Below are 23,278 nucleotides of genomic sequence, written 5' to 3'. Positions count from 1 at the left end.
CGTTCGTCACGATAGTCCGCAATCAGAGCCGATGACATTTGACAAAGGAACGAGCGGGACCTTCGTCATATCGGTGTTCCTCTTCCGTGTCGCACTATCAACATCACCAGTTGTTTCTCCGGCAACGTTGTGTCAGACTCGGATCTATTGTGTTCTTGTTATCAGAAACCGAAAGCTTCTTCAATACATCGTCTATATCGTTTTTTGAAGAAAAAGAATCCTTGACTCACTAATTTTACGATGAAAAATCTTATGAAAATCTTATTTTATCTATCGTAAAACAAAGAATGTACGTCGATGGTTTAATTTCTAATGAAAAAATATGAATTTCTCGCTATAAATTTTACGAGATATCGTATTTTTAATGCAGATTTAACGCTAGTTGCGCTAGTTGTGTATTGTTGATTCTTATTTCTTGAATAAAAATTGTTCAAATGAAATGAAATAAAATCAGAACGTTTATATAGATAAAATCTGATTATCTTACGAAGTGTTCCTTTTGTTTTTTGTTTGTCATTCTGAGAAATATTCGAAACCGCGATGTGGAAAAAAGAAAAATGAATAAAGATAAGGGCGAGGAATGCGCGTGGAGATGACGATCGAGGGAGACGCTCAAGGCTCGAAGCATCGGCAATGAAAGACCGACCAGAAAAAAGAAAAAAGATCACAAGAGTGCAGGAAAGGACGAGGAGCCGGCACAATTATCACCCTGGTTTTATCTTATCGTCCTGCTGCAGAGCCAGCAAGGTTGCCATTGTTGTCTTTCCGGAGGACACAGAGCGCGCGAATTGCTGGCTAATTAGCTTAATACCGAGAACTCCGCTTCGTTAATCAGCAAGCTGTTGTAACAATTTTTTGAGTAGCGTTGTTTCGCGTGTATACGGCCAATGGCGAGCTTAAAAGACGCCTAAATCACGAAAAAAATAGCAACGAATGCTTTATCTTGCAAAGGCAAAAAGGCTCGTTAACAATTTTTCGCTTGTCATTATACAAAAAAAAATTCGCTAAAAATGTTTGAAAATTCTATAAACAACATTTACCACTGAATTCTTGAAAATTGAAGTAGATAGAATTTACAGTTAGTCAAATCAACTTGATCAAAATGCACAGCTGTAATTCAGAGATCACTGCAATTTTTAATCTTAAAGGTCAGACGATTTTTTTACAGACAGTAAGTCTTTAATTTAGCTCTCTTTAGTTTCTTCCGCGACGAAGATAATAACTATGATATTACACATAGGCTATTCCAGGTTTCTCGCAGTTCTTTCTTATCCACAGTTTCTTTGACCAATTTGGAGTTGATTTCTTCTTTTGCAAAGATGTACGACTGTAATCCGAAGCTTGTTATCTCTCTTTGTAGCATTTAGATGGAGTGATCGTCGTTCTCTCCGAAGAGGGTCAGCTGGAGGCTTGCTACTTGGGCTCGGAGCCGTCATTATTTATCGCGCCTCCTCTTCATCGACGCGGTTACGATTACGTGGCCGCTGAGGATGAACTCATGGAGCTCCGCAAGCTGGCAAAGAGAAATAAGACTTCCGGTACGAATAAACGTGAATCAATATGCCCACAGTAATTATCTTTGATGACACATATAAGGAATAATAATCTATAATTAAATTTCTCCGAAGTCTCTTCAAATCGTCGCGTATAAAATTGAATTTTATATAATTAAACTTTTTTAATTATCCTATAATTGAAATTATAAGGCAATCAGCTGACTGACGTCACCATGGACGCCGAGCTGATAATATCTGTGACCGTGTCTCTGGATCTGGAAGCCTGTTCGCGCGGAAACCGAGAAGATTCTAAGGACGACACAGAGAGTCGTAATTTAATGTGCAGAATCGCTATAGAATTATCCACTTACACGACGTTACACGATGTTCAGGTGTGCGTGGACGTTTCGAAGCCGTTCATCGCCGAGAAAGATTGCCACGTTATTTCCAATCTTTGTAAGCGAATCACATAAAACTATGTATTTACGACGCCAAGTCTAAATAAAGAAAATGGATATTCCAAAACAAAATAGAAAAATCATCGAAGATGTAAACGAAAGAATTGTACGACATATAATTAAACAATATATAATTAATTATACATCTTCTATAATAACATATATTATATATGTATTTCGTGTATCTCTCTTCACTTCTTTACTTATTTTTTATCGAAACGATAGAATTGCTGGAATGTCATAATCGTTGCTAATTCTCGGCCAATTAACCGAATGCGAAGGTGACCGGCACATTCTGCGCACGATGATCTACGCGACCGCGGATCTGCCGGCGTTGTCGTCAGATGTGAGAATCACCGCGAGCTATGAGACGGCGGATCGTGGGAGCCTGCGCGTACTTCAGAAGACGGCCCAGCTGCCCCTGAAGATGATGCTGAGAGTCTGCCCACCCGAGAACACGTCCACCTTCACGGCGACCATCAAGTGCAGCGAGCCCCTCGTCGCTTTTAGCCAGCTATTTCCCGGTAAATCCATCGGCACTATCGTTTATAATGTTCTCTTCTTCCCCTCTTTTCCCTCCGTCTCGCGACCAGGGCTGCAACCGTGATAAAACTATTCTTTCCAACATCTCCTCGACGAATTTTTTTTCCAATTTATCATAATAAACTATCCGAAAATTCTTTTAAGAAAATTCAATTAAAAAATTAAAACTTTGATACGTAAAAAAATGTTATTTCTATATAGTATTGTATAATCGTTATACATTGTACGAAAATCAAGATTAATCTCATAATGAAAATTTGGTTCTATTTGTACTTATCATACTGAGAGATATATTACGATACCGTTTGCACATGATTATAAAATTGTATTTTAAAATTTCCTTTTTATCGCAAAAAATAAAATAGTGTATACAAATGCATAAGCATAATATTTAATATTGCAATTTAATTAATTTAATGCAATAAAAATGTGCGATTAATTTAAAGTGTGCAATTTATAAAAATAAAATCCCACAAATATTATCGGTCGAAAAGAGATCGATTTTTTACATAGAATGACTCTTATATTTTACCTTTCATGATACCGCCCTGTTGGTTCCACAATCGCTGTAAAAGAATTCCCTAAAAAGTCACCAATCTTTTTTACTTCCATTGCCTCGGTATTTTGCCCCCCTGTTCTCCATCGGAAATTACGGGCCAGGAAATTGTGGCTAGAGAATTAGGATGTCTCGTTTGCGAACGGCGATATTAAAGAATCCAGTCTCTTTCTCTTTCTCCCTTTCTCTCTTTTTCTCTGTTTATTTTTCTTTTTCTTTTTCCTTTTCTCTCATTCGAAGACTTTAAATGCACGCACCCTCGACCCACCTAATACGATAATCAGACATCGCACGAGGCCCCGGGAATCTTACTTGGACCTCTTCAATCACGGTGCATTTTCTTTCTTTTATCAGCCACTCAATTTTTAAGCCTCGCATACCTGGTAGATTCGTAATATAAAGTCGGTAAAATTCTCCTTAAGTGAATTCCTTCCCTCCTCTGTGATCGTTCAATCATAAAAATATCACGATACACACGCACATACATACATGCACACACGTTCTTTCTTCAGTTTCAATATGTCAAATATTAAATATAAAGACTGTCTTAGAATATCCAATTATAATTTTAAAGTTGCGAATTTTCTCATCAATCTAGAATCAAACATTTTTTTCTTAAGAAAAATTTCAATAAAAATTAATATTTGTTGCATCTTTTTAATAATCATACTCTTAAATATTCACATATCTTGAAACATCAAATAAGTATTAGCAAAGATGAGTTTGTTTGAATTTGCAAATGAACAGTGAGATTTTCTAATCTAATTGTTGTCCAAAAAATTAGCTCGCGAAGAAAGCTTTTAATTTACAATAATCATTCATAGAGCTTACAGGGGACGTGCAGAGGCAAAATTGGAATTCACTCGGCTTGCAACATGTGCAAACTGGTAGAGTAGTGACAATCATTTCCGGTGCTACCAGCAACAGGTATCGAGTGCAATCGAATGACGGGCTTTCAATGGCCTTGGTGATTCAGCAGTTGGTGAATAGACTCAAAGACAAGGCCATCGGAAATTTTACGACCACTATCACGCAAAATCATATACAACTGGTTCAGTCTCAAATGGAGGCTCACTTTCGCAGCCGCCAGGAGGCCGATAGAATCACGGTAATTCATTTAAATGAAAGTTTAATGCAAACTGCGTCTAGTTTTGGTATGCGATGATTAAATAGTGCTTGATTAAAAAATACTTATATACAGCTTTCAGAAATTTTTAATGTAATTTTAATTTTAATTAATATAAATATAATTTTAATGTTTTCATTCAAAATTGTATTTTATTGTTAACATTTTTATATTCCTTTCTCACTTTTTTATTAATATTTCAATTTCTATTTTCTTTTTCATCGTACAACTAATATGAGGCGTTAGTAAATTAAAACTTTCCGCAAAATTGCACATATAGATCTCTTTTAAAAAAATATATAAGATTTGATTCTCAGAATTTATTTTTTATTTCTATTTCTCTCTCTTTCGTTTTCATACTTGAAAACTAGTGCTTTCGTCGTTAGCGTAAGATTTAAGATCAGCCTCTCTCGCAATCACGACGACGACGATGACGACGTCGGCGGCGTCCGATTCATTAACATCGCCGTCGCCGTCGATTAATTACCCCCGTTTCTCTCCTTCTCGGTATGTTTTTTTTCGCAAGTACAGAACGAGATCGGGCTGCTATCGACCCAGTTGAGAAACATCGAGAGGAGGATGCTGCGCGTCGTGAGGGAGCGAAACACCCGATCTTTGGCCACGACCGGATTGCCGTTCCTCTTGGAATCGACTTATCGCGCGATCTTCGCACTTCTGGATGATCTCGCGATCGCACGAGCGGTAATTGACCGAATTTCTTACAGTCTTCTTCTCCCTATACAACTCGTTATATCTTAGCCCTTACCATCATTATCATTCGACCTAAATGTAATCATCCAACGCGATTCTGATTTCGTCTTGTTGTAAAATTGCTGGAGCAATAATTTGATTTTCATCAAAAAATTTTTCATATTGCACGAATCAATATAATTATTGTTGCACTATATATTCCGTACTTTCTTAAAATTAAAAAAGATTAAAACTGTCTCATACGTTTTCTTAGCATTTGTTTTAATATTTTTACTATTCGTTTTTTATTTTAATAGAAATTTCCTTTTTATAGGATTAATCCTTTTTGATCAGATTTAATGTTTGTATTCTAAACGGTAATTACGATATATATAAAAATCTTTTTTTATTTTTATAATGAATTAACTGCAAAATATTTTCATCTATAATTTTTATATAATTCTGATCAGAAAAATGTGTGGTGAATATTCTTTGTATAATACTACAATTAAAACTGTAGTCTCAGAATTAACAAAATGTATCGGTATTTCTCGCAAGTTGTACGCGATAATTGGTTGCTCTAGCTTATATTCATTCGATGCTGGCAGCTATGGCGAGCGACGACCGTAATCTCGATCATATAAAATACGCGAGAGAGCCGCATCGATCGCGATCGCAGCCGATATAGTGCGTCACGCTTTATCGCCCGCCGATCTGGAAGCGGAGATGGCGATCGCGCCAGTGGTTTCGCGAAACCCTATCAATGCTGGACCCCTTGCCATGTGATCGTTACTCGATTCCTCTCGTTGCGCTCGAATGGCTTATTATTTGCGAGATTTATGGCGTTCCCGGAAAAGGAAATTCGACGCAAATCACGTTTAGATAAATAAAGAGAGAAGAATCATTTCGCTATCATTATGAACAACTTGATGTAAAAGAAATTAAGGCAAATTAAATAATAATCGATGTTATCGATGCATTTTTGCGACTTCGTAATAAGAAATCGGCTACTATTATTGAATTTCTTTCTATCTGTGCAATTGAATTCTTAGGAAGTACAATCAGGAACTAATCTGTGTATAATTAATGAACGTGGTCAAGGATCAAATTAAAATTAATAACTGATATATTGAAGAGAAAGCAGAGAGAACGCGACAATAATCATTACATCGAGAGAATATAGAAGCGAATAAAAGTAAATTAGCAAAAAGTTTTTAATTTCATTCTAGATTCGAGCTTTCTTCGAGGATTATATATTTTGAAAGGGAATTTAAATCGATATAATTTCGATGAAGATTTTATCTCAAAAACATTACATTTAAAAGCAAAAAAATTAATTTATAAAATTATAAAATAAATAAATTACAAATTTACAAAATTATAAAGTTATAAAAGAAGCATTGAGAATTTGATTTTGCAAAAATGATATCAGTATCGATTTCTGACCTAAATTTTTATTCACATTGTCAGAGAGCGAATAGCATAGATCGACGATTTGCAATGTTCGTTTGACGGAATGCAAGACGAGATAATTGGACTGTTGCAGGATCGAGAACGTACCGGTCACGGTTTGCGGTGCGCCGTGAGGTTATTACTTCTGCTATTGCGGCTCAATGTAAACGATGATAAGTACACGATGCTCGAAGCCGCAATCGGATTCGAGCCACAGCTGCGCGACGAACTCGTAAGTACTATCGGTTAATATTTCCGCTTTAAGCGGGAAAACATTCGATACATATATCTAAAGTGTAATTTTAATAAAAGAGTCTAAACTTATTTAAACAATTTTCAATATGTTTAATTTGTCCCTATTAATTCTGAGATGTTAAATTTTTAAACATGTATATTAAAATTTCTTATGATATATTAGAATTAATAGAAATAAATTAAGCATATATTATACATAAAATTTTTTTAAATTAATATATACACATAATTTACAATAAAATCGCACATTTTGTACATTCAATTCGAAATACAAACGTAGAGATATTTCTTCAGTTATAAGAGTTAGAGTGGTCAACGTCCGCCATGATTATAGCGAGAATCTTGTTATCGTTATCGCGCATTGATTGACCGTGTCTTTCCCCTCTACTTCTTTTCCGATAAGCATACGATCGATCGGTTCCACAGGACTGGGAAGAGATCGCCGACGCAAGTCTAAGCGCTTTCCTTCGGTCTACGTCTAGAAAATCCGTCGGCCATCTGGACACGAAGCCCACGACGTTGAGCAAGATGACGACCGTCAAAGAATTCGCGAAGTTAAAGAAACGTCTGATTCACGCGGTCGAACGTCTCGACAGCCACCGAGAAGCCGATATTGCCGAAAACGAACCATTGGAAGTTGGCGCCTCTTCTTAGATTCCTCGTGCTCTAATTTATTATTGTAAATGCTTCAAATAAATAAAAATAAAAATAAAAATCGTAATGAGACATAAGTCTCATTATATCGTGAAATAAAATCTCTTTTCAAAAAATAAATAAAATGTCAAATCATAATTACGATTTGGCTTCTTAAAAAAAAAAAAAGATATTTTAATGTGCGCTTTATGATATTTATTTCAATGAAAAATATGGAATGGAATTTTGAATAAAAAAAAAAAACAGCATTTAAATTCCGTCAATTCTCGAAAAAATTGATCGATATACGATTGATCGCTTCATCATCCTTCGCGAAATCCTCGGGAGTTATCTCCGCATATATACCAAGCGTATCTCGGCTTGTGATTGCACGTAATACGTATCGACACGCCGTTACGCAGGTGCGACGCACGTATTATATTATGCACCGACACAGTGAAACCGAACGTGGTTTACGTAAGTGCATCTATATGCGCCGGCGCTGCGGCGATAATTTCATTCCATATGCCTGCGGCATATTATCGAAATAGGCGAAGTCGAACGGCGTAACGTATAGTTTGAATGATTCACTGGCTGGCGCCACGATTCCGCTTTTTCGAGGCTAATTAATGGGAAGAATGTACGGGGCGAGGGAGGGTATGTGTTTAAGTCGGCGGGACCAATAACAGTCGCGTGCTTTGTTCGCGATAATTTTCCTACGAGAACATTCGCGCGCTATATAATGTATGCAAAGTGCCTGCCCCGCGTAGAATGGAAAGGATCGTAAGAATTTTTCAGATCCCAGATTGTATAAGCGCGATACCCGCCGCGACAATGAAGAGATACGCAACATATCGAACGGTTACGTATACATTACTCCGTTGTTAAAACGGAGCAACTGCTGATTCTCTTCCGCTGTACCAAGTATCGTAATAAAATCATCTCGGAATTAAACCGACGAGTTTTGCGCGGAAATATATTTCTGTGATTGCAGCAGAGATTTATACTATTTAATAGGGTTGGATCAAAAGCCACACGTATTTATCTACTAGAATAGATTTTGTATTTATTATTGATCTTTTTAACGGTGATTTATACTTTTTCGTTTCGATCGTTTGATACTTTGTATACTCGTATCGCGCTTTGTGGCACGTCGAGCCGATACGTACAACCTGAAAGATACTTCTGCCGATGTGTGCGCGGCTTCCCACGAGCGTGAAGAAACAAATAGTCACGAGGCCCGAGTAACCATCGTCGAAGTGCTCGGCAAATATTTAGACGGCAGCACTTTTCCGTTGCGGCCACTGATGTAACAGATTGAAATATTTGCGGCCGCAAAGCTTTGCGGTTCAGATAAACGTCCCGCGGTAACATTGGCGGATAACCGCGAACGATCGACGCGTAAACAATGCAGCCTACAATGTTGCAATGGTGTAAACTTTTACGAGAATGATGTTTAGTTATATTGGTCTAAAGTCAATATAGGTCTTGCATGAAGTTCTCCAAAAACGTTTTCTTCAGTTTCAATGAAACTGGGGTCATTTTTATTTCTCTTATTCGCTGCCATTTTTTCGATATCTAATATGAAACATTGATAATACCTTGAATTAAACTTTTGAGAAATTAAAATTTGGATTTAAATATATGTACTGTTTATTGTGTGTGTGTTTAAAAATCTGTCACAATTAGAGTTGAAAGATATTCCGATAATTTTCTTGAATTATAAAAGCAAATTTAAACCGATTAAAATAATCTGTCATAAAAATAAAAATCTAAGACAATTTATAAATCTTCTGACTGCAAGTTTCTCAAGAGGAAGACGATTTGTAATAATTTTCAACACAGATATCATCTCTGAGATTTCCTCGGGAAGTCGAAAAGAACGATCGCCTATCGACTTTGACTCGTACTGCCAATTATCTCGCGTAGCAACGTGAAAAGATGCATAGATGCAGAAGATGCCGCTCAATAGAATATTCCCGTGTCAGACAAAATGATCGATCAATCGATCGCCCGAGGCGCGTTAGATTGAAGAAAAAAAAAAGAAACGACAAATCGATAACCGTGCGGAATAAATCGGCGACATCTCCGGAAGTGCATCGGAAAATTATGGATCGTACTATTATATCGCTTATTATATCGCTTCTTCGCCGGAGGAAATATGAAGGGAAAAAAAAACGCTAAAAGCTATCTCGTATTTCGCCACCATCGATATCGCCGTCGCCGTCACCATCATCAAGAAAAGGGAGGAGAGTTCACCGAGGAGGTCAGGGTCCGAAGCATTATATTGCCAGCGTTTCCAGTTTTCTGAACGACTACATAAACAACTAATTGCGCACATTGCATTTTTTTCTTATTGCCTGCCTAATAGAGGATTTAATGTTCTTGGAAGTATACCAGAGATTATGCTGTCAATCAAGAGATGCAAGATTGATAAATCTACGATGTTTTGTTGAGAAACGCTTTGAAGAAATTCGCATTTTATACAATACATTAATAAATATTTTTATAAACTTTATCTTATCATCAGGTTTTTTTTTATCAATTTGAAGTCAATTTTTCTATAAAGAAAAATGCATCGTGTTTTTTAATATTAAACTGCAGACAACTTTATTGTAAGTAAACCTGAAATTAAATCTTGATTGGAGGAAACTTTTCTTGAAATTAATCGAAAAAATAAAATTTGTAACTGACAGTTTATAAAGTTTCTTACATTACAACATGTGTCTCTTCGCTAAAAGTATTCTATCCGTATATATATATATATATATATATATATATATATATATATATATAAACAGTTCAAATAAATAATTGGATAAAAATCTAAAACATTTATTATTCAAAAAATTTTGAATACTTGTAGCTAGTAACCATTTGGTAAACACTTGACTTTGAGAAAAGATTTATGTGAGAATTGTTATCAAAAACACAAGATTCAACTCTGCACATGTTGCTCTTTGCATTATGCCGCGAATATACAAAGCTAATAGGCAAGCAAGTAGTGAGCTAGTCGCTTGCAACTTTTATTGCCATTTGCTGAAAAAGCCACTTGACTTCCCGCTGTCTTTGTGTAAACGCATTGCTCGTAAACTTCGATAGACGCATAAAAGAAAAGGTTGCGGATGAGTTAGAAAGACGACGAAGACGACGAGACAGATGAGAATCCGAGAAACATACCTGAGAAGAAATGCTGAAAAGAGTTTCATGTGTTTGTCACTCGATGCCACACATGAGATGTGACCTTTTCTCTATATAACTCGCCGCTTCCGACAATCGCCATTCATTCCACGAACTGTCTTGAATAAAAGCCGTTACGCTCAGGATGAATGAAGACGATACGAAAGAGTAGCGCTGACCATTCATAACTATTTGTCTTTATAAGAAAGTATCAATATTTTTTACAAAAATTAGAATACAAAATTTATTTATAAATTAAAAAATCAAAAAACAATATTTTAAAAAACAAACTGAATAACAACGCGCTCAGGATGCTGAACGAAAATCAGGATCACAAGATTAATTAAGGGAACGTTTCGACTTTCTCAGTTTGAGTCAAATTATTGAAAAATGACATTAGAATATAAAGAATCGAATATGCGCTTTATGGAGTTTGACTTATACATTTATGATCAGTAAGAAATAAATGTATTCCTTTTTGACAAAAGTCCAAGTATATATCGCGTTGATTCCCCTAAATTACAAGAAGTTAATAATAATAATTCTGCAAGAAGTATAATCAGCGAGATGCAATTTTTTTGATAATTTTATGATCCAACAAAAACATGCAATTTGAGCGAAACTTTTAAATTTCCAGCTTGCAAAAAAAAACAAACTTACTCTCTCAATGTTCTTATGGGTTAAATGACGCAATTTAAGCATTTCATAAATAAACGATTTTTGCGTAAAAAGACGAATCTCGCGCGGCGAAAGCGAATCAACATCTCCTGGCCTATCGGGGGTCATTAAATTCCGAACGAGAGCAATCGATCCTTCGCCTTCCTTCGCATCCTGCTGGATTACGTGGAAACTTGCCTGCGGCTTTGCGCGATCGACCTTCCCGGAAGAAGCTGAAGGGAGACCCGACAGACAGGACGGCTTCCTGCGCGGTATGAGAACGCGACGGCCCAAGAGAAGCCGCGCGATTACGGATAGGATTCTTTTATGCTCCGGCTTGCGTCTGCATTATGCGCCGCCGCCGATCCAGATGGGTGACTCTTTAAAATGCGCGCGCGCGTGTGTTCGCTCGCAGAAAAACTGGTTCCGAATGAAGATGCATATTGTATGGGGCGCATAGAGGCAGAATCGCGGATACGCACGGTCGTCTATCGGAAAGTTAATACATCGAGCGCAAAAACGACGGAGGTACTTAAAGGCCGCAGACTCAAATTGACTTCAGAGTCCGTATATATAACTAAGGTGTTGTTAAGAAAAAAATTCAATTTCCGCAAAGGCCCGGTCGGAAAAAGTGTCAATTATCTCCCTAACTTTTAGTTCATAAAATGAGTTTTATGGATTTCAGAATATATGTATATAATATATAGGATTTCTCTCTTTCTGTGGGAGGTTTGCCTTATCTTTTTTGTGTTCCTTCATCTGTAAAAACCTTCGTCAACTATTTAAAAAGCATCCACAATATCTTTATCTCTTAAAATATGCGTTTACAAATTCCTCGCTAATGTAACGAATTCTTCTCTAAAATCCTTAACAAAACATGCTGACGTTTTCAGGTTATAATTCTGGTTATCTTTCCGGCAAATCTTTTAGTACCTTTAAACTTTCAAACCCGAAGTGCTTCTATTATGTCTATATGATGATTCACCACTGATAAAAAAAGAATTCTACCCTTTTTTTTCAGATAACAAAAAATGCAACTTACTCCGTGTATGAGATTCTTCTTGACATATTCTGAATAATTGTATACTTTTATTAGTGTTTTAACGAAAACTAAATATCTATACTTAATGTCTCCTTTAAAACTATTCAAATTATTTCTTAAATGTTTTCTCACGATAAAAAGTCACGGTAAAAAAATGTCTGAACGGAATCTTGTATACGCACTTGCAATTTATTTATTAATTTTTTGTGAATACATATATATTGTGAATGTAATTAGTAATTCAAATAAATAATTTTTTTAGAAATTAATAAACAGTCATATAAAAATTTGTCTCTTGTTAGACATAAATTTAGAATCAAGGGCACATATATAATAAAATTGCGTGTATATATACGAGGTTGTGATTTGTGGTCAAATATAATCGAATTAATTATATGTGAAACCTCGTGCAACAGGAATTCTTCGTCTCATTCTAAATCGATAGCTACTCGAAATCTACCGCAGAATACGCCATTACTCCGGAAACGGATTCAAGATTATACGGGAACGAGCCGTACAAGCCGCAACGTTCCTTCCTCTCCATAATCGAAATTGTTTCGCCCGACAAATGACTATTGTGCAAATGTTTGAGAAATGGAATGATAAAATGAGAAATACGGAAAAAGATGACGCGACTTTATCCAGCAATTTTGAAAAAGTGGTTTCAATTTCGAATCTTTTACGTGTGTATTATGTGACTGTAATGGATACTTATAAATATTTATTTTTTTATTTAAAGCGCATAAATCTCCGCCACTATAATTTAATATTATTAAAAATCAATATCAACAAACAAATTACATTAAAAGAAATTAACAAAAATTTGATAATTTTGTCTAATTTTTTTATGTATATTTCATTTATATAGAATATTTAGATTAGATAGAAAAAAAATCTAAAAATTTCGAAATCTTTGATTGAAAATTTTAATTTAATTCCTCAAAGTTATTTAATTTCAAAAAAATAATCTCTCGTTCGTGTGTATATCTTTTACAAGATTATCTTCGGATAATGTATAGTGCATTTATAAATGTATAAATGTCCTCTAGATACTCGACGACATATGTACCCGAGAGCACAAATTATACCGCGGCGGCGAATGATTTACGAGCGGCTGAAAATTAAGATGCTACTTTAATCAAATATCATTCCGCGTGAATAATCGTGTCGATTGTTCGGGCGAGCGCAGGGCGGCGAAACATAAGAGACCCTCAGCGGCGCACGTCAGTTACCACTGCAATAAAATTTCGACGGAAGGATGCACCCTCCCCTCCTCCTCTTCCTTGCCCACCCGCCATTCTCCTGCTGGCATTTATGATTTAATACCGGACCACCTTGCTAAACCCGCAACCCTCGGGACCACCAATAGCGATGTTTAAGGATTTAAGCCACCATGAGAGAAAAAGAGATAGAAAAAAAAGAAAAGAGAGAGAGAGAGAAAGAGAAAGAGATCGGTAATCAGCGGATAACGAGGTAAGGAAAGAGGACGGGAACCAAAAACCGCCGAGACTTCTCTCTCCCAGGACTCCCTCGTCCTTCGATAATTGATAGCTTCCGTCCAATTACCGCGCTCCTTCATTCCTACTCTAAACATATGCCTATCGACGGTCGGCTGATACTTACAGACGGATCTGAATCGAGACCGCCTCGATCCTTCTTCGATAACTATCTCTTACCTGTCAAATGGAGCCGAAAAAGATGTTTTAAGATTGATATCTTTGTTCAAATTCCTTTTCGGCAATCTGACGATAAATTAAATTTTCATGGTGGTAAAGCAAGTTTTCGCGCAACTTTTTATTTTCTTTCTTTTTTCTTATTTTGTTTATTATAGAAATCTCTCTTCTTTTTAGAAAAACATTGGAGATCTTTATAATAAAAATATCTATATTTTTTATTGAAATAAAATATGAAAAAAAATAGATTATAAATAAATCATTTTAGCCATTAATCAGAAGTTTTTCAAACCAAATAAATATCGAAAAAATTACATTCTAAATACGTATTGAATAATTATATCTATGATTAATCTCTTATTCAGTTATTTAATGTAGCTATTATTTAAAGATATGATTAAACATGCATAATGTTTAATATTGAAAAATACAAATAAGATAATTCAAAATTTCCATATAAAAAATTCTTGTGCGCAATATATAGGTATCATTTTGCATAGTATTATTATATCGCGCAGCGAATAGCGAATTATTAAACAGCTTATAATCATCGATCTAGTCACGTTTTTGCAATTTTTAAGTGGCGACAGGCGAGACGGCACAATCAATGAGAAGCATTAATGTAAAACATCGACGAGTATTTTTTTCCCCGCGCATAGATAATATTCGATTAGGAGTCGCAATTGTGGTGGCGCAGCCGATGCCGCCGTCAATCGTGCGCAAAATTGATTCTGAAAGGTTCGTCTACTTAATCGCTCGAATCTGCTGAATCATTCAGCGAGGAAAAAACCTGATCGCGTTGCGCTTTTTGCCGCCTAACTGGATGCAAAAAGGCAAACGATGAATAGAAACGACTAAGAAAGCGCGCTCGTCAAGTTACCTATTCATCGCGGAAACTTTACGAAGATCGATTTTCCGAGATTAGTTTTCTTTTCCCTTTTTTCTTCTGTAGTCTCGATGCGATTCTTACAAGTTGTTCAGATAGTTATCTGCAGAGAGTGCATATTTCAATATATTTCGAGATATATAAGATATTAATATTAATAGGTTTATATAGAATTTAATTGTTTGCTTTGTCAAATTATTTTAGTTAATTTTTTTTGTTTTTTTTTTAACAATAAATTAATTCAAAAAATTTTGATTCTTTAAATATTTCTATTAATTTGTTATTACATATTATTACGTCTTATTTGCTTATTATTGCTAATAAGCAATCTTAAATGAATCATGAGGACGAAACTAATAAACGTATTTGCATTTAAGTCAATAATCGCGCATCTACGTGACGAGAGAATTGCGCCTCAACAAGGTCGACTCGGCGAGGAAATCCGCGTTTATTGACCGACCGAACCCAAGGAAAAGATCATTTTCGTCTTAATGGCCTGTAAATCTGACTCGTAAATGCTCGCTCAATTCGCTCAAGCCGAACGAGACGATGAAAATTGTCAAGACGAGGGTCGGCGAGAGACGTAGACGCGGAGGTGGACGAGATGAGCTAGTGACTCACTTCCGCGACCCTCGCAAAATTTACAATTCGCCGCGAAGACGTTTCGAGCGCGACGGACAAAAGCAACGAGAGGCTTTTATTGTCGCTTTTATCGTCGATCGAAGAAAAATGCTCGTACGCGAGCGGAATTAAATGCGCGAGTGGAATTACGCGCTCGATCGCCGCGCGATAATGAGCGCGGACTAACGTCGCCATTGCGTTAAATTAACCGGCCTGCCTTTCGGCTTAATGTAACCAATTAAACCGAAAATAGACGTTACCTCGACGCGCGATGCATTATGTGTTTTCACTACGACGCACCGCGGCGGACCGCACGCTGCGCACCAAGAGATTCGGTCGGGAAAACAAATCTCGACGGCGATAACTTATTCAGGGAAGTCGATCGTTGCGAGAACACGTACGGCAGGGTGTCTGTTAATCGGTAAGAAAAAAAATTAGCGAGCGATTCCGCGAATCGTCGAAATCGCACAGATAGATGAGTAACCGCGCTCCTCATTTTTTTCGTTAAACCTCTTCCCTCCCTTTTCTCCCCTTCTCTATCTCTTCACGGAGACGCGAGGGAAAATAGAAATTGCAATTACCGCTATTATCTTTGTCGGAGCGGTTGCCTAAATTACCGCAATCACGATAGCGTAATAGCGGATAAAGCCCATCTAGCTCGAGCTAATTATGTGTATTCGCTTCTTTATATGAATTTAGAACATCTATCTATTTTCGCAAACACCAGAGTTTCGTAAACACAAGACAAATTGAATCGGTTGATAGTTTTGTTACGAAAGACGCGATATGACTCATTTGTAGCAATTTGTGCCTCGGCAACTTATTATTAATTTCTATCAATTTAATTTTCTTTCGTTCAATTACTTACTTCATCAACGTTAATTAAATTAGACTTTATGAGTTATTCCTCTGTGTTAAAAAAAATTGATTATGGATGATGAAAGCTCGTGCAACAACGAATTATTAGTATCGATTAATTACACAGCAAATTCTCGGTCTCTCGATGGAGGAGATTAAGCGATAACGAAAACTTTTATCCGATAAAGAAGATTGGAGCTAGAGAACAGGTCGCGAGACTCTCAATGCGAGTCATCGCGGAAGATCGTTAATGACGAGCGCCATGTACGAGACATCGAGCGATCGAACGGCGTACACATCTATTACATGTAATCGGCGACACAAGGTTTTCAAAGAAACGCGAATAGCAGCAAAACGTTATTACGCTTCGCGCCGCGTATCTGCGCAACGTTATCCGCCTTGCCGTTTATTTGCTCTCGCTCAAACAAATTAGCGTTCATAGTCGCAAGACTGGTGCGCTTTTCTCGCGCGGAGCACGTGCTTCTTCTCTGTAGCAAAATTACAACGCGATGTTCCTCTCTTTCTTTTTTTTTAATTTTCTTTCAGAAAATGAAGTCGCGTGATAAAATCATGTGAATCACGTTCCGTTTCTAACAGATAAAGACTTGTGAAATCACTGCTTCTTTGAACTAGATAATGCCCATTCTTTCGAGGATATATAAATAATATAATTGATAATTTCTAATATAATATAATATGATTTTTTTCTAATATAATGTATAATATAATAATATAATTATATTGATTATACTAATATAATATGTATAATATTATAATTCTAACATAATAATATAATTTCTAATTGCATCTGCAATCATTATTTTTCTTTACGTCAAGTATTAGACATTGTAAAAATTATATGTAGATGTTTATGATATCTAATAATTTATTTGAAAAGTTTGTTTTCTCAAATAGATTTCCCAATATAGAGTCGTGAAACAGCGGAGCCTGATATTTTCTTCTCGACATTATGTTCTATGATTTTTCCCGAATTAATTAGCAGTCATTTATCATTGATTAATGTAGAATTATTTAGAATGTAATCAAAAATATTACTAAATATATCATAGATCGACAACGCACACGCTAAAAAAAAACATTTTTACTTACTTTATAGGGGATAGAAAAAGATAGCCATGATATCGATAAAATCACTGCCAAGTTTAGGGTTAATAGAAGAGCATGCTCGAAGAATCGAAAGCGAACAATCCGACGGTCGTCGCGAGATTTCGCCTTTTGAGGCTGCGAAAGGTGTTTGGCGCGTGCGAAATATATCCCGAAACGACCTTGCCATAAGCAAGGTACGCGGTACAGCAATACACACGTATTGCGTATATAGATAGAAGAGGGGAGAGCTCTGAAAGATTGATATCGGATACACAGCCACACGTTCACGTTCCCCGTTCGATTTAATTTTATTCCGAGATTGCGAATGTCAATAATAGATCGCTTTAATAATGCGCGATTCTAATCTTTTTAATTTAGTTTCTGACATTTTCCCGCCCTACTTTACTTTATTTTAATACAAATATTATTTTTTTTAATCTGATCTCTTATATTTCGCGAGATTTGTATAATTAATAATATAAAAATTACAAAAAAAATTATAAAAATTTGATTGAATTAAAAAGAATAATAAATTTATAAATAATAATAAAAAATCGATTAATTACATAAAGAAATAAGAGTACAATTAACAGTAAATAACAATTCCTTTCTTGCATCTATCCATTTAAAAAGAAGCTGTTCCTATGCTATTATCAATTATTAGAATCAATTATTATGTCGATATGTCGCAAACATATTGCGACGTTACGACCCGTCAACAAGCCTTAGAACTAATGAAGATTTCCTTTTAAGTCGCTCCACGACGACGCCACCGTGAATCACTTCCGGTCGCGCATATCATTCCTTTTTAATAATCTAACTATTCGCGTGACACGCGCACATTCCGCCAGAGATTGCGCGGTTAATGCGAACGGAACGGACATCTCGGCGTAAGACGATTAGGCTTTCGTAGGCATTACGATAGTTGTTCGTGGAATATATTCTGAATCATTTGCATTCGTGTATGAGATCATTGCGTGCGAAAAATGTGAAAGCGCGAAAGATAAAGTACGATAAAAATGAAACTGGTTACTTCGAAAAGCTACGGTACGGACGCAGTAAATAAAGATAAATCTCCTCTCCACACGTGCGCAAAGTTTCAAAAATACACTACGTATATTAAGATTATATAATCGAGATTTTGATATTCCTTCGAGCGAACAGGTTTCTCTCTCTTTTCTCTGCCTCTCTTCTGTGAAATTTATTTTCTTCGGTGTATTACTTCACTTTTTAATAAACCGACGAGGCCGTTCCACTTACGTCGAACGTTATTAAACGTGTTATTCTTTCGAAATAATCGATTCAACTAGCAACTCCCTTCTCCCCGCTATTCTCCTATCCGTGGAAAATCTTAATCATCACTCACCGCGTTGATGATGAACACAAATCAGCTGAAGTACCCTCATCGAGTGTTGCATCACTCTGAAAGAAAAAAAGACAAACATGAGCGATTCATCTCACGAGTATATTTCTTATCAAAAGATATGTTATTTTTGAATTAAATATAGAAATTAACAAAATGTTAAACAAAGAGAATGGCACAATCCCTGTCGTTCCTTCAAGGTTTAGGATCGCGATGAAATCTTCTCGGAGAGGAGAGATCCCTCTGTCGTTTATGCGCGACTTGCGACGAAATCGACTTTCGGCGAATCGCGGTTTACGATGCGCACGTTTCAATTGCAGAAAAAAAAGCACGTCGGGACATTCCGGCGCCCGGCATTCCGCGTCGTAAATAAATTAAATTAAACGCGCATTTGCGTACAAATTATCCCCGTACGGCGATGCTCAAGCACCCAATAAAAATATTTCGCCGCTCGTTAAAATTAACAATGTCGGGGCGAATAAATCGCGATTAATTATCCGGGCCACACACGCGCACACGCGCGACCGAACGTTGTTCCGGCCGCGAGGAGGGAAAGAGAAAGGGAGACGGGGAGAGAGCGATCTCTCCCACTCGCTTCGCTAGGAAGAAAAAATAAGAGAGGACCGCGACCTCTCGCTGGGAAGAGAAGAAGAAAGGCCTGGCGCGGGGTGAGGGAGCGAGGGGACCCCTTTCACGCAAATGTGGCACGGACACGCTCATGAAATTCCTCTCCTCGTTTCGGACACGCGCGACACAGTCGGGGGATAAATCGTGCGCGGAATTTGTGCGACCTTGCGCCCATTACCCGCGAAAAGAAAGCAAAAGTAAGCATAGTAACATAGATTCCAAAAGCTCTCGCGTTTTCGCAGATTGGAGATCGAGCAAATACCAGACCACGCGGTCGTTGCTCTTTATTCAAGATATCTCTAAGGTGACTAGATATCTCAGTTTGAAAATCGAGATGAGTGATTGCGAGAGGAGTGAAATTTTTTAAATAAATATAATAATTCAAATATAATCTATATATCAACTTAGTTTGCTTGCTTGCCAATCTAAAAATTCATTTATGTGGATACATTTTTTGTAATTCAAATCGGAACAAATAGACGTTTCGAGTGACCTGTCAAAAAATCGAGACAAAAGGTGAAACATCGGGACGGATGATCACTTTACTCTAACGCGAATTTTGTCCATCAATTTGCACAAAACTTGACATTCGAGTCAACGTGCGAATCAACGACAGAACGACGGCGTGAGCGAGCAATGATGAGATTTCGACGTGTCAGCATGATTAATTTAAGGTGACATAAAAGATATTTTTTTCTATCTCTTTAACAGTCAATAGCATCGTGAGTAAAAAATAAACAGGTTTTATTTGGACGAACAAATTAGCATACGCAAGATATTTATACGCGACGGTGATTGAAAGGGAGTTAGAGATAGATCGTAGTCCTTGTTTCTCATACGTAACACATTCCTGATTATTATTTATTACACGAAAATGATTCGATTCGTATCGTTCTTAGTAACGTTGGATTGATACGCGGCAATTATTATGTAATAATAAAGCGATAAAAGCGATTCGACAAGACATAACGCCGACATTTGAGCTTAATGGTCGCGTATTTAATAGCCGCGCGACATGGGAAGACGGGAAAGAGAAAGATCGAGAGTCTCTCCCCCATCCCCCTTCTTTCTTAGGCTGTCTTCTTCGATTTCTTACTGCGATGAGAGCAGGGACGCACTTCCACGAAGAGAGCTAACGAGACGATCAGGTAGATACTCGGATCGCTAACAGCCGCTCAACGGGAGAGACAGAGCGGAGACGGTGGATGCCGTCCTCTTCGATAAGTATCTTCGTTATGTACAATAACCGGGCGAGTTGGTCGTAGCTCGATCTTTCATCGCAAGAGACTGCGCTTCGACCTGCGTGTTACCTAATCCTGTTAGTGGTCTATGTTCAGATGGGCTCGAACGTAGTGACTTGATGTGAGAGAGATCCTGTACATAATATATATGTACTAAATTCCATAAATATTCTACCAAATACCTATGTAAATTGAATTCATAAAGATACCAAAATCAACACATTTTTTCTCTTTCTCTCTCATTTAGTTCCTGATTGAAAGATTCAAATAAAAATTCGTAATCACATAGGTATTTCGAATGTTCCTTATTAGGTTTTCTTATTTAGTTTTGATAACATTATCTCAAACTATTTTTTAGATAGTCGGTCTTAAGTGATTCAAACTGAAATTTAAGAAATTGGTTCTCAAAGTTGATGCATTCAATAAAAATTATAAAAATATAATAAAAATTACATGGTAAATATATATATAGAAAGAATGAAAATAGATATAAAGATTAGATATTTATAAACATATAAAATAACGTAATATATTTAAAAAGAATATAATGAATGAAGAATATAATGCTATTATTGTCTAAATCATATAATTATACATTTAATTAGTCAAAGAAAGTCATAAATACGCGCGAAAAAATTTTAAATATATATCGAAATAATTCTAAATAAATTTTTGCAATTGAAGCGCTTTATCAGCCTACTGGAAAGAATGCTGATGTTTGCTAGTGAAATCTTAACTCATTTCATAACTCAGTCAATATACTTTGTCATAGATTTCTTAGATATGAGACAGTACACTTGGAATACCTCATCGATCATCAACCAAATCATCGGATCAATGAACTTGTAGAAGGTTCAGACATCGCCGTGGCAAGGAACCACTTGACCTTGCATGGTCCAGACATCTCTCTGCTGCAACCTCTCAATCATTAAACAGTTTATTTGCACATCTCATTGCGCAAAGATCGAATGCGGAGATCTACCCGTAAGATTTTGTAAAGTTCCCTGCCGATTAGGTATATCAAAAATCAGAAATCTCTGATAATTCATGGCTTGAGAAAATTCTCATCGACACAAATGTTTTAGCTAGAGAAATAGAATAAATAACGATAGTGATTAATTTCGATGGACCAAAAAAGATAAACCGATTGTAAAACGTATTTGCACAGAATCGGCAGAACAGGTCGATTCGGTAGATCGTCGCTATTAATTTAATTGATTAACCACATGCGATGCAAGACATTATGTAAAGACATTTTAGCAAGAAAACTCAATATCTAGACGTGGAATTGAACCCGAATCTTTCATTTTCCGGATAAGTGCTCTAACCACCGAGCTATCCAGACCTAATGTCGCTATTTAACACAATTATATATATGTGTATGTGTGTGTGTATGTATATTTATATGATCTTAATGTGAGATTATAAAATTACTATTACATGATCTTTATGATTATTATGATCTTAATGTGAGATTATAAAATTACTATTACAAAAAATTTAACTATCAAGAAGCAATTTTATAAGATATAATTTCAATCTTAAAGAGGGAAATATTTTTGACTTTTAACGCAAAATTTAAAACATCCAAATATTTCATTTACAAAATCTATATTTATAACCTACTTAATTAGTTTAAATTAGTTTTATTAATATAAAAAATACAAGAGATACAAAGTACACATTGCATCTCTCCTACTGTCATTTATCTTTATGATACGATATCAAGAGCTGAAAGTCTAGAAAGCCAAGTCACCGGTTTTTGCTTAATCATGTCGAAGTAAATTCGGAGGACTTAGGCATCGCGAGAGCAATAAACTAGATGAATTATCTTGTAGATGTTCCTTGTGAAAGTGGTCATATGCCGAACGCGTTTAATTCGGGGAACGAATACTCTGTTCTCTTCTTCCTCGCGGTGCGTCACACACACACACACGCATACACGCACGATTCGGTACATGCTGTCGGCGTGATAGTCTGGTATTTACCAACGATTCCACTCAATACGCACGTGTGTATAATATATTCAGTCACGTACACATACATATACACATACACATGTATGCACATCCTCTCCATCTTCCTCTTTCCATTCGCGAAAAAGAAAATAGAAGGTAAAGCTCTTCTCTTCCCACCCGGTATATACACGGATGTCCCTTACCCTTTCTACTCCTGCTCCTGTGTTCATTTAACTCGACCCAGCTACCCTTTCCGTCTCGCTCTCTTCGAAATGCAGCTCTCTTGCGGCTCTCAAGAACGGGCGAAAGAGTTTACTCTCGAACTCCTTCTGGGATAACCCACTAACAATCTCCGTTGTCCTCCGCCTCGTGCAAGGATCGTGAAAGCTCACCATACATACTTCCTCGGCTATGTTGGCATCGTGAAACGAGTTCGGCCACGAGTTGCATCGGCGCGTGTGCGGCTCGCACGTGGCATTCCGATCTCAAGATGCTTCGATCTAAACTTGGCGATACATATGTATATCTTATAAGAGACGCATATTTGTTTTCCGATGATGACGCTTGCAATTTCTCGCTTACTATTGCGGTATATTTTTAAACTGTACGTTTTGCAATTAATACAAATTGTGTTTCCACACTTTTATATTGTATCTTATTACTGTTATTTATTTTATGAATCAAAAACACGTTCATAGAAAATAATCTCAGGAAGAAAAAACACGCAATTATATACGAGTAGATTTAATTATTAATTAAATTATCGTGACATAGATGTCAATTATATTAATTAAAAAAGATTGAGATTTCAATCTCTATTAATATATATTTTTTAAATGTATATATTACATATAAT

The 23,278-nt window shown here is 36.4% G+C and overlaps 1 protein-coding gene and 1 long non-coding RNA gene across 2 annotated transcripts in view; one reads left to right on the top strand and one right to left on the bottom strand.

Moving 5' to 3' along the window:
- LOC145972513 (protein PTHB1) overlaps nt 1-7,457 on the top strand; it is a 15,252-nt gene extending 7,795 nt beyond the window's left edge. The window contains exons 6-12 of the mRNA XM_083101229.1: nt 1,361-1,538; nt 1,707-1,952; nt 2,236-2,478; nt 3,878-4,161; nt 4,711-4,881; nt 6,416-6,553; nt 7,003-7,457. Coding sequence (XP_082957355.1) covers nt 1,361-1,538; nt 1,707-1,952; nt 2,236-2,478; nt 3,878-4,161; nt 4,711-4,881; nt 6,416-6,553; nt 7,003-7,230 — 1,488 coding nt within the window. The 3' untranslated portion in view covers nt 7,231-7,457. The remainder of the gene's footprint in view (nt 1-1,360; nt 1,539-1,706; nt 1,953-2,235; nt 2,479-3,877; nt 4,162-4,710; nt 4,882-6,415; nt 6,554-7,002) is intronic.
- Nucleotides 2,136-23,278, bottom strand: LOC145972543 (uncharacterized). Its single transcript, XR_014439202.1, has 3 exons — nt 22,626-23,278; nt 18,600-18,655; nt 2,136-2,549 (listed from the first exon to the last, which is right to left on the bottom strand). It is a non-coding gene; the product is annotated as an uncharacterized LOC145972543 (long non-coding RNA).

This window comes from Camponotus vicinus, unplaced genomic scaffold (assembly GCF_025532165.1).
Source record: "Camponotus vicinus isolate PSW18456_S1 unplaced genomic scaffold, iyCamVici1.0 SCAF_5, whole genome shotgun sequence".
In the NCBI taxonomy this organism is placed as follows: domain Eukaryota; kingdom Metazoa; phylum Arthropoda; class Insecta; order Hymenoptera; family Formicidae; genus Camponotus; species Camponotus vicinus.
The sequence above is the reverse complement of the archived record's forward strand: the minus strand, read 5'-3'. Positions and strand labels throughout refer to the sequence as shown.